The sequence below is a fragment of the Octopus bimaculoides genome, chromosome 3, assembly GCF_001194135.2.
Source record: "Octopus bimaculoides isolate UCB-OBI-ISO-001 chromosome 3, ASM119413v2, whole genome shotgun sequence".
Classification (NCBI taxonomy): Eukaryota; Metazoa; Mollusca; class Cephalopoda; order Octopoda; family Octopodidae; genus Octopus; species Octopus bimaculoides.
The window spans coordinates 75,716,163-75,729,386 of record NC_068983.1 but is presented as its reverse complement, the minus strand read 5'-3'; the positions used below and the strand labels follow the sequence as shown (position 1 = coordinate 75,729,386).

The window sequence follows — 13,224 nt, the reverse complement described above, 5'->3', positions numbered from 1 at the left end:
TGGTTCCAAATTTTTGCACAAGGCCAGCAGTTTGGAGCAGTGGGGGCAGTTTAGTTAATTACCTTCACCCCAGTATATGACTGGTACTCCATTTTACTGACCCATGAAAGGTTGAAAAGCAGATTTGGCCTCAGCAGGATCTGAAATGGACAGAGAACATAAAAAGCCAGAAGAAATGCTGCTAAGCATTTTGTCTGGTGTGCTAACGATTCTGCCAACTCACTGTCTTAAATACATTTATTTTAATGTAAGAGTTTTGAAATACAGTGAAAGCATATTTTGTAAAATAGCACAAACAACATCTAATATAGAATTCAAAACATTGGGTAGGTGGGATAGATATGTGATACATGTAAACAGTCCACCCTGGTGCAAATCTCAGAGTAGACTGTCGACTTTTAATCTAACACATACACTATATATAAAGGACACATGGCCTAATGGTTAATGTGTTGCACTCACAACCGTGAGATCATCATCATCATCATCATCACCGTTTAACGTCCGCTTTCCATACTAGTATGGGTTGGACGATTTGACTGAGGACTGGTGAACCAGATGGCTACACCAGGCTCCAATATGATTTGGCAGAGTTACTACAGCTGGATGCCCTTCCGAACGCCAACCACTCCGAGAGTGTAGTGGGTGCTTTTACGTTCCACCAGCACGAAGGCCAGTCAGGCAGTACTGGCAACGGCCACGCTCAAAATGGTGTATTTTACGTGCCACCTGCACGGGAGTCAGTTCGGCGGCACTGGCAACGATCTCGCTTGAATGTCTTTACACGTGCCATCCGGCACAAGTGCCAGAAAGGCAATGCTGGGCACAGGTGCCATGACAGTTTCGTTTGCAGGTGGTGCTTTGTCTTCTTGAGCAAAACATTTCATCTCGTGTTGCTCTGTGATCACTTCAACACATGACACATGGTACACGGTGCACCTGTTCAGACAACATCGATTTGATGGAGATAGTGAGCTAATGTACAGCACACACATTTGATCAATATAAACAAATCATTTGTGGAAATCATTTGGCAAAAGTTGAACGCTCATACGTCGTCTTCGACAGGAGAGTCCATTGTATAAATATATATCATCATCGTCATCATTTAACATCTGTTCTCCATGCTGGCATGGGTTAGACGGTTTGACAGGAGCTGGCAAGGCCAGAAGCCACACCAGGTTCCATTGTCTGTTTTGACATTTTCTACAGTTGGCTGCCCATCCTAATGTCAACCACTTTACAACGTATACTAGGTGCTTTTATGTGGCACCAGCACCAGTGCAGTATGTATGTATGCATGCAGGTGTGTGTGTGTGTAATATCTATATCGACTGAAACGACAAAAATTTATCTAAAATTACAAAACATTGTTAATGAAGTGGGAACAAAATCCTTCATTGGAAACAGAAATATCAATATAAATATGAAAATTTTTTTCTTACTTTGCTTGTGTTCTAAATATTTATCAAACTGATCTTGGGCCAGAACAGGATTACATATAATTGGTACAGGTTTGTTGGGTGTTGGAGGTTTGAGATAAGGATGGTGGCAAATAACTGAAGTGTACACTGTCAACATATACACGCACGTCTCAGGTTCATCTATACGTTCAATATAATCAATGATGTCCTTTTCACACATAAACTGAAAGTTAAAGAAATGATTTCTCACTTAAGTTAAAGGTTCAGAATTTTCTTTAAAAAGAAGAAGAGTTTAGGTGAATTATTCATGACTAGTATATTAGAAAACAGTGTACCTATTCTGACACTCTGCCTTATTTTTCAGCATAATTTTAAATCTACAAGTATGAGGAAATAAAGTCAACATGTATAAATTATCCATAACTTCCATGGTAAGTAGCTTGCTTACCAACCACATGGTTCAGGGTTCAGTCCCACTGCATGGCACCTTGGGCAAGTGTCTTCTACTATAGCCTTGGGTCAACCAAAGCCTTGTGAGTGGATTTGGTAAATGGAAACTGAAAGAAGCCCGTCGTGTGTGTGTGTGTGTGTGTGTGTGTGTGTGTGCATATGTTTGTATGTCTGTGTCTGTCCCTCCACCATCACTTTACAACCAATGCTGGTGTGTTTGCGTCCTCGTAACTTAGTAGCTCGGCAAAAGAGACTGATAGAATAAGTACTAGGCTTACAAAGAATGAGTCCTAGGGTTGATGTGTTCAACTAAAGGCGGTGCTCCAGCATGGCCACAGTAAAATGGCTGAAAAGAATAAAAGAATACATCATACATACATGAGTGTGTGTGCATGCATACGTGCACATATGAGCATGTCTTTTAGCTTTTATTTGTTTCAGTCATTGGACTGCGGCCATGCTGGGGCACCACTTCAAAGAGTTTAGAGAAACAACTTCTCCCAGTACTTAGTTTTTAAATCTGGTACTTATTCTATTGGTTGCTTTTACCTGGACTGCTAAGTTACAGGAACATAAACAAACCAACACAGGGTGTCAAATAGAGGTGTGAGGACAAACACATGCACATACACACAAATATAGATGTGTGTGTGTGTGTGTGTGAGAGAGAGAGAGAGGGAGAGACATTGATTTACTATTTCTCTTACATGTCAATTACACAAGTTTCAGTAATTACAAAAAGTGTGTGTGTGTGTGTGTGTGTGTGTGTGTGTGTGTGTGTGTGTGTGTGTGTGTGTGTGTGTGTGTGTGTGTGTGTGTGTGTGTGTGTGTGTTTGTGTGTGTGTGTGTGTGTCTCTCTCTACATATTTCACTTCCGTTTTCAAAATCCATTCACAAGGCTTTACCCAACAGAGGGTTAAAGTGGAAGACATTTGCCCAAGGTGCCATGCAATGGGGCTTGACCTCAAGACCACATGGTTGGGGAGTAAGCTTCTTATCACACAACTATATCTGTAGCTACATGTGTACTTTTTATTTTAACTAGGTCTAGCAGAAGTAACAGTGTCATTGGTCTTCACGGGCCCTTTGAAATTCAGATTGATGCCATTAACATTCCTCTTAAATCATGGCATATAATGGGGAGGAAGAACTGAAAACAGTGACTAATGCAGGGGATATGGGGTTAAACACAAAATGGATGAGAAGAGATGAGACAAGCGAATTGAGGGTGTGTAAATGGGGGTTACCACAAAACTAGCCAGCTCCAAGGAACAGAAGTCACTGACGTAGCACTAAAAAAAGTGCACAGAGAGAACTCAGCAACATCTGTAGAACAGATGCTGTACTTCATATAAAACAGCTACGCAAACAACAGACACTACACTAAACAGTCTGAAGTTCTTCACTGATCCAGAAACATCTCTCTCTCTCTCTCTCTCTCTCTCTCTCTCTCTCTCTCTCTCTCTCTCTCTCTCTCTATCTATCTATCTATCTATCTATCTATCTATCTCTCTATCTAGCTAGCTAATAAACAGAGTAATAACTAAGTAAATAAATTTCCATTGATTGACGAGTACTCCAATTGTTCAATCAACCTAAGTATTAATTCAGTAAATATCATCATCATCATCATCGTCGTCGTTTAACGTCTGCTTTCCATGCTCGCATGGGTTGGACGATTTGACTGAGGACTGGTGGACCAGGAGGTGACACCAGGCTCCAATCTGATTTGGCAGAGTTTCTACAGCTGGATGCCCTTCCTAAGGCCAACCACTCCGAGAGTGTAGGCCAACCACTCCTTGAATTTAATTCCGAAGCAAAGTCAGTTGACCTTTAAATTACAAATACAATCCATTCAGTAGATATCCTCACATTTTACATCTAATTTTATTCACAAGAGGATTGTGTCAACATAAGGCTATAGTGAAGATACTTGCCCAAAATGCCATGCAGTAGAATCTTATGACTACAAAGCAAACTTCTTCACCATGACTGAGAAGTGAACTTCTTCACTATACACAACATACATATATATTCATATATCATCAGCAGCATCATTTAACATCCACTTTTCCATGCTTGCACGGGTCGGATGAAGCTTATTTGGGGTAGCTTTTTCTAGGACCGGATGCCTTTCCTGACACCAACCCTCACCTGTTTGCAAGGTAAGTAATATTTCCCCATGGCCAGAAATGTTCTCACAGAATATAGGAAATGAATGACACTGCATGTATGACAGTGACACACATTTATAATCATCACATGATGTCAAGACAAGGAAACACAAACATACACATGCATAGCAATAGCTCTCCTTCAGAATCAAAGTTTTTGCACTATAAACAGGGTAAAATCCAAGCTTCTCAGAAACTGGTGAGTGATCTGCACTTCCTAAGAAACTGGTAATTGACCTGATTAATCAATAGGAGAGGTCTTGGAAGAGCTTAATATGTTTAATTGCTGTTAGGCATGAAGAATTCAAAAATATTGATCCCTTCCCTTTATCTGTCAGTAAGGAATAGAGAAAAAAGTAGTGCTAATACTTGTGTTATTACAAAAACCACTTCTTTTACCCCTCTGTTCCTCAATATCAGACAAGGAACAAAAACCTGAACTATCAGATTACAAAATTTTCAAAGCGATTCAGTTTATCTTGCTCTGATATGTACTACAAACATCCTCATCACCATTTAACATCCGTTTTCCATGCTGGCATGGGTTCAATGGCTTCACAAGAACTGCTAAGGCCAGGGGCCACACCAGGTTACATAACCTGTTTTGGCTTGGTTTCTGCAACTGGATGCCCTTCATAATGCCAACAACTCCACAGAGCTTTTTACGTGGCACCATCACAAGTGGGACCAGCACAAGTGGGACCAGCACCAGTGCTTTTTACGTGGCACCTTGGTTTTAGAATCTCAATTCTGTTGTGGCAGGCAGGTCTTCTCAAGTACAACAACATACCACATATTTTGGTGCTCTGTCACCTCCTTCATAAGGTTCAATGTTTTGAGATCAGCCTTCAAAACTTCGTCCATGTCTTCCTGTGTCTCCCTCTTCCACAACTTCCCTGCACTTTAAGTGACTGGCATTTCTTTATGCAGCAGTTCTCATCCATCCACATCACATGATCAAACTATCACAGTCTCCTCTTTTGCACACTGCATATAATTCCCCTTATGCCCAACTTTTCCCTCAATACACTAATGTTCTGCCGCACATACACACTGACATTGCACATCGAGTGGAGCATTCCAGCTTCGTTCCTAAAGAGATACACCTGATCAATGCAACTTAATTACATATAGTTTTGGACTGGAAGGAACAGCTATGGAAGGGAGATAACTTATTAAGGCTACAAAATGTCTTAGATTACATGATCAACTTAATAACTATTAAGCTATCAAGCCAACAACAAAAGCTCTACATGGTCACTCGAACTGCTAGAAATAGCAACCAAATCTCTCAAACTGCACTGTATTATACCATGCTGGAAAGGTAGAATCACATTGAATAAAGTAGTCTGAGAATAGAAAGAGATGGTCATGGTTTGGCTGTTTTTAACCATAGATCAGCTCAACCAGGGTTGACTTGAGGTTAAACTAAAACAGCTATCATTATAATTATCATAATAATAATAATAATAATCATCATCATACATACTCGCACTTCAGTCCGGCGACTTTTTCCACTTAAGTCACATCTGCTGCCATTCACATACCACTGGCTGTGGTATCGATTCTGCAGGTATTTGTTCCGTAATATGATCTCCTATAAAGAAAAAGGATGTAGAGAAGAAGAAAAAAATTATGCATAAAATTACTGCAGGAAACAAACAATAAAATGTGAAGGACATCATAGACAAATCTTACACAGATGTTCCATCTGTTAGAAACAGTCTCTAAATTTTCATCACATCTGTGTGTGTGTGTGTGTGTGTGTGTGTGTGTGTATGGCCATTGCCAGTATCATGTAAATGGCATCTGTGAAATTGTAGTCAAGGTCGTTGCCAGTGTTATGAAAATGGCATGTGCTGGTGGCATATAAAAAGCACCCATTACACTCTTGGAGTAGTTGGCATTAGGGAGGGCATCCAGCTGTAGGAACCAGGCCAAAGCAAAATGGGACCTGGTGCAGCCCTCCAGCTTACCAGTTACGGTCAAACTGTCTAACCCATGCCAGCATGGAAAGCAGACGTTAAATGACGATGATGATCACAATAATGAATGTAGTTCTATATACACAAAAAGACAATGTGGTCATAGTTGGAATGCCTTTTATAATAGGTCTGCTTAATAAGAGTTGCCTTAAGGGTTAAACAACAATAATAATAATAATTTTCAGGTGATCTAATATAGAAGCCTCTGCTAAACTGGTGAGAGAGCTTCTAGGCAGTCAGTAAATCTACTAGAAACAGATGCTAAATTTCCCTCAAATCATACCCAACTAAATATTGGTTGCTAATTTTGGTACAAGGCCAGTAATTTCAAAGGAAGATGTAAGTTGATTACATCAACCTCAGTCCTCAATGGGTACTTATTTTATCAACCCCAAAATGATGAAAGGCAAAGTCAATCTTGGCAAAATTTGAGCTCAGAAACGTAACAACAAATGAAATATGGCTAAGCATTTTGTCCAGCATACTAATATATAGTTTTAATATTGGTTTCAAATTAGGGCACAAGGCCAATAATTTCGGGGGAGGGAGTAAGTTGATTACATCTATCTCAGTCCTCAAAAGGGACTTATTTTATCAACCCCAAAAGTATGAAAGGCAAAGTTGACCTCAGTTGACTGCAAAATCTTACATGGATCCCCTGGTGGACCAGAACTGACCTGAAATTAAACAATAACCATTCGTCCCTAGTGTCAATTTTCTTATATACAGCCATGTTGTATGACCACTAACATAGTAAGTACAACACTCTTGGGCAATGAACTTCAGAGTTATGTAAGTGTGCCTGATCAGTGGGAGATTCAAAATAAACTATAAAGAAGGCCACAAACAACAATGTACAACAATACTCCACTTCAGTGTCTAGCCAACTGCAAGGTATACAAACAAGCAAGCTCTACATATAACCCATATAACCCCTGGAGGTTTATGTGACCTCTGGGGTGGAGGTCTATGTGACACCTGGGGATCCATGTAAGATTTTGCAGTTAAGATTTATGTACTATAAACTGGTTATACTTCTACAATACACAAATATTTGAAGAATTTTTTTAACCCATTACCTACCAGTGATCTCATGAGATCACTTAAAAATTACAAATTTCGTAATTATCTGTCAATATTTACACATATCTAACCTTTTTGCTATATCTACTAGGTATATTTCTCTGATATTCAAATGAGGTTTGCTAATTTTTCACCCAATATCTCGCTTATTTCTATTTAAAATGTTATTTTGAAATGTTATTTTGATCATTCCAGCGTGTTTCTAAGGCTGTTTTATGCTAGAAATCAAAATTTCATGAAAAAATTCCAGTTAATAGAATTATGGGAGGTAATGGGTTAATACAATTCCTAATAATATTTAATTATAAAAATGTAATGGGACATTTTTAAACATTGAATGGCTATGGGAAGAGTAAAATAGGAAATGACTCAATTCCATAACTTCTGACTATTGTGGTCTATATCAGATTTGGAGGAGCTAATTAATCTAATGGAAGGTTCTACAAAGAAATTATTTTTATGGTCCTTAAAAACAAAACAGGAGCTCCTAGAATAGTACAATTCAATTCTGTAGTCTACCTTAAACTTATCAAATAAAGCAAGGCTAGTGGTTAATTATCTGTTCATTTTATATCACAATTAGTGGACACAGGCCTGAGAGGGTTAACATTACTTTTTAATGTTTCAGCATCAATAAAATAAAATACCAGTCAACAGCTGGTATTATAATTACCATCAAGTATTTCTATCACCCAAATTTGTAGCCTTGTGCTTATGTCAGAAATCAATATCTAATGTTTTCAAATAAACGGACAGGTGAAAATATACATACTTCATTAGTTCTGTTTTCCCATTTGTATTCAGATTCAAAATATCCTAAGTAGGTATATTGTTGTGGAGGGTTTTCAATAGGGTTACCTTCAAAAAAGCGAAGCATTAGATATTGGTTAACAAATACCATTTCAATGACCAAAGGAAGGAAAATAAGCAAACAAAACGAAGCTCTTTAAACAGAGAAAAATGTACTCTTCCAAAGTTTTAATGAAAATATTCAAAGTGAAACACTGTCAATTAATATAAAATCCCATAAAATAACAATTAAATAGCAAACGTGGTAAGATTAACCCTTTAGCAGTTAAACTGGCCGTATCCAGCCTCTCACACCTACCCTTAAAATCATTTTAAAAACAAACAATCACATTTTTGAAATCGCAAAGCTACAAGATGACACAGTATCGATTTATTTTTTATGTGAATAAGTAAGCATTACATTTAACAAAGTAATCTGAATGCTAAAGGGTTAAATAAATATTTATTGAACATATTGGTGTGACTTTATAATAATCATCATCATTTTTATGATTTCTTTTCTATGCTGAAATACATTGAATGAGACTCTTTGAGGCAGTGTTTTTACAGCTGGATGTTCTTCCTGGTGTTCTTCCATTTAGTTGCTTCTTAATACATGCAGTGATATAGTGTAAAAAGAAAAATAGCTGAGAAACTTAGAAACGGTTGGTTATTTCATATTTTGAGGATTCTCATCAACTGCATGTACTATTAACTTGAAGCTATAACTATAATCTAATCAAGTCCTGTAGCTAGGCAACAGAAGCAAGATTTGGTCAGTTGTCACTGCACTTCGAAATTTTTTTTTTCTTTCTCTTATCCGTTATCCCCTTCCCTCAAATTATGCCCACTCGCTGCATTCCCTCCATCTGCCATTTTCCACTCTCCTTTCACACTCTCATAAACTCACCCATCCACTCACCCTCTCCAATTTTCAGTCCACTTCGCTATATACACTTCCCTGTAACATGGAGGTAAAACACCCCCACTGTCTCATAATCACCATCTTCTTCCTCTCCCTCCCTCTCTCTCTCTCTCCACTAAGGCGATATCTGCTCAGAGACCTATGCAAAGTTTTCAAAAAGTTTTCATCATTCTTGACACAATCAAGATCTTGTGCAACTGAAACCGGTGTGTCTTTTTGGTTAGCTGAAAGCAGCTTTGGCACAAACTTGGCAGACATGTGTCTCATACCCAAATCTTTAATGATAATAGACTGAACTGAACCATAACTAATCTGCACATCCTCTGATAACTCACCATACACTTTCTGCAACTTTGCATAGGCCTCTGAGCAAGTATCACCATGGCAACTTTTTCTGTCATGGTCAATGCGTCGATCACATGTTACACACCTTCCTTCCAAATACTGCTGTAAACAACAGAAGTGAGCTAGAACATTAAAACTTAGAGCACATGCACAGCAGAGTTCAAGGTCAATCTGTGCCATGTGGATTCATTCTGCGTGCTTTAGCTTTATTACTATGGCAACAGTCCGGATACTTATCGATCAGACTTCACACATATATATATATACACATATATATATATATATATATATATATATATATATATATATATATATATATAACTGAGATTCAGTTGAATTAGATACTTAAGCTGAAGCTCCAAGTCAGTCCGGTATTATCCGCACAGCTCGAATTCTATTTATTTATTTGTGTAACTGAAGATGGCACTGCATTTAAATTGATTGCATTGTTCAATTAAATGGAGCCGCTTGAAACGGTCATACTGCATCATTACTTGATATCCTGTTGCTTATTTTAATATATATATATATATATTAATATATGATATATATATTTTAATATATAAATCACCAGGGCATTAGCTGTTTCTTTCATAGGCCACTATTAATTATATAATTATTACATAAACATATGATAATAAAGACATATGATTTAAAGAAATAACAGTAATAAAGACCTTCTAGGTGATATTGCCGGATGTATTTGCCGTAACAGAATTCATACGTCCACCAATCTTTTGTCTGAAATCAAAGAATATCAAAATTAGTAAATCTGAGAGAAAAAGCAATCAAATTAACAACATAAATTCCCCACAATTCAAAGCAATACTTTCATTCAGAGACGTGGAGTAATTTCATAACTAAATGTAATACAAAAAATATTATCAATATCCAAAGACAGGTTAATAAAAGTCAATAACTTTATAATTAGTACAGCCTTTATATGGTTCCTTGACTTGCTGAAAATAGCAGCCAAATAGCTTTTAAATGAAATCATCCTAAAAATTATGATATCTAAGACCAGATTGAATAATGTAGTATCAAATACATAATGCCTGAGAAAAACTGGATGGTCATTGCAGTAATATTTTCGATCAAGGAGTGATTATCAGACAAATGATGGTTAACCAGAAGCCTGAGTTCTAACAAGAACAAAGGTTATTGTACTGATAATATTTATAGCAGAGATTATTGGTCTGATAATTCTTGTCTAAAAACATTAGCTCTAAAAAAACTATCAGATATAATGTTTGTCTAGAAACACTAGCTCTAACAAGGGCAAAGACTAGCAAAATAATACTTATCTAGAAACATTAACTATCGACTTGATAATGTTTGTCTAGAAACAGTAACTCTAACAAGAACAGAGATATATTTTCAATATATAGTTGTTTTTCTTTTAATAATTCACCTTATATAAACAAGACTTATTAGCTAATGGCTTCAGTAGTTCAGGAATGCCAGTCTCCATGGCAACTCTTTCATTATCTTCAGTTTGTTTTTCATATTCATGATGATCGGGGTAGTTGCAGTGATACTGTTGCCCATACTTTGACTTCAGATGAACTGACGTTGGTAGGGTTTCCTTCAAAACAAGAGAAAACAAAGAAAATAAATTTTTTTTTTTAAATCATCAAAACAAATCAGGTGGAATTATAAAACAAAATTTAGGTACAATCAGAGGTTCATATTAGTTGTAGCATTGAATAATTGGTTCCATAAAAAACAAAAAAAATCACAAGTGGTTGAGCAAAAGAAACAAATAGAATAAGCACCAGGCTTTAAAAAAAATAAGTACTGGAGTGTTCAAGCTGGTTACAACCCAAGACCCAAAGGCAACACTATCTGCAAAAGTCACACCATATGTATTAATGGTAACTATAACAGGAATATAAAAACAAGCAGATTACTACACAACATTGATTTACCACCAGAAGTTCTACCCATTCAGACATGGTTCTTAACACACCACTGTTAAGAATCATGCAACACAACATTAAGCATTAGGCTCTCTCTCTCTAATTTGAAAGCAGTACTGCCTTTGACACTAAAGCTGTATTATCTCTTCTGATTGACATGTAAGGAGAAGGAAGTATAATGTGCATCTGCATATCGTATGATGAGTTTATATTATACTATGTATGTGCAAGTCTATACACATGCATCTCATTTGTACTGATTTGTGGTGCACTGTAACACTAACAAGAAAGTAAGTGAACATCCATAAATAAAAATTACTGGGATAAACTGCATCCTCGACAATTCCGCTATAAATAACAAACTGGTTTAATCAGCAAGTAGGTTTTGTAATGACTAAAAACATCTGTTTCAGACATTTAATTTAAAACCTAACTTGAATACAGTGACTGAAAAATGAAACTGATATTGATTTTTGTAAACAACCAATTTAAGTCACCAAAACAGGAACACCAACTAAGTGACTTCTCTCGTTATGCAACTTGCCAAATATCACTCAAATTATACTAATCTTTAAAAAAGGGAAGAACATATTGAATAATTTCGTTTTGGGATTTGGTTTGCAAGATTTTTTATGTGATTTCATGTGTTGAAGCATATTCTGTTGTGTCTGGGGAGAGTCATTTTCTTATTGTGCTTTAAAATTTAACACACTCACTGTTAAAATTTCCACTTATTTCTTATTTTTATTTTTAGAAATAAGTGGAAATTTTACCGGTGAGTGTGTTAAATTTTAAGGCACAATAAGAAAATGACTCTCCCCAGACACAACAGAATATTGAATAATGCAGTCCCAGATATGCAATGCCTGAGATAAGGATCAGATGGTCATGATTGGAATGCTTTTCATCAAAGGTTTACTCAGTCGAGGCTGATCTGGGGCTAAACTACTACAATAATCACCAAAACAAATCGACACACTCTTTAAAAACCCTTTAACACTCAGATTTCTCTGACAAAACTAATGCGTATTTATTCTCATGGTTTCGAATTAATTATGCATTACCTTGTAGCTTTTGAGATTTTGATGAGGTAACACTTAATTTTTAGAATGATACTGTAAGGTTGATGTGAGAGGTCAGATCCACTCAATTTGACCATAATACAGGTGGAATATTTTAGCCAGATCTAGCTGCTTTACATGCTAAAGGGTTTGAGTGTCTAAACTTGTGAAACATCTCTGAGAGAGAGAGAGAGGGAGAGAGAGAGAGAGAGAGAGAAAAGAATTATCCTGAATATTGTACTGATACTTGATTAATCAATTTTAAAAGACAAAGTTGATATTAACAGGATATGAACTCAGAATAAATAGCACAAGGCATTCCATCCAACACAGTCAGCAAATTTAATCCTATAAAATTATCTTTTGTAATAACGTGAGCTACCACAACATAATCAAACATACTCCAACGTGCACAGTGAAATTGCAAAAACTTCAAGGCATTTGAAGAGCTGATCACATTGTTTCAGCATTGGCTCGTTTTACGCTAGAACTGGATATACAAGGCATCAGATGTAGTGCACAAGAGAGAAGACTGCACTGGTACAGTCATGTAATGTGTATGGATGAGGACAGTTGCATCAAGAAGCATCAATCTCTAATTGTGGAGGGGACATGTGGAAGAGGCAGACCGAGGAAGACATGGGACAAAATGGTGAGAAAGGACCTTCAGACGTTGGGCCTCACAGGGGGGGATGACAAGAGACCAAGACTTCTGGCAGTTTGCTGTGCTTGAGAAGACACATCAGATTAAGTCAAATCATGGTTGTCCTTGCATATAGCATGTCCCCTACATCACTCTTCGGCTGAGCAATTCTAACCTTGCGGGCTTGTGGGTACTAATGGCATGTAAAAAGCACCTATACCAGTGCCATGTAAAAGCACACAGTGCACTCAATAAAGTGGTTGTTGTTAGGAAGGACATCCAGTCATAGAAACCATGCCAAAACAGACATGGAGCCTGGGTAGCTCTTCAGCTGGCCATCTCGTGTCAAGCCATCCAACCCATATCAGCATGGAAAACAGACATATGATGATGATGATGATATACATATATATATATATATATATA

General features: G+C 37.1%; 1 protein-coding gene across 2 annotated transcripts in view; it reads right to left on the bottom strand.

Moving 5' to 3' along the window:
* LOC106880789 (protein OS-9) overlaps positions 1–13,224 on the bottom strand; it is an 86,931-nt gene that overhangs the window by 45,263 nt on the left and 28,444 nt on the right. For both annotated transcript variants that reach the window (XM_052966226.1, XM_052966227.1), the window contains exons 2-6: positions 10,587–10,760; positions 9,853–9,916; positions 7,889–7,974; positions 5,538–5,645; positions 1,446–1,647 (exon numbers count right to left, since the gene is read on the bottom strand). In XM_052966226.1, the coding sequence (XP_052822186.1) occupies positions 1,446–1,647; positions 5,538–5,645; positions 7,889–7,974; positions 9,853–9,916; positions 10,587–10,760 (634 nt within the window). The remainder of the gene's footprint in view (positions 1–1,445; positions 1,648–5,537; positions 5,646–7,888; positions 7,975–9,852; positions 9,917–10,586; positions 10,761–13,224) is intronic.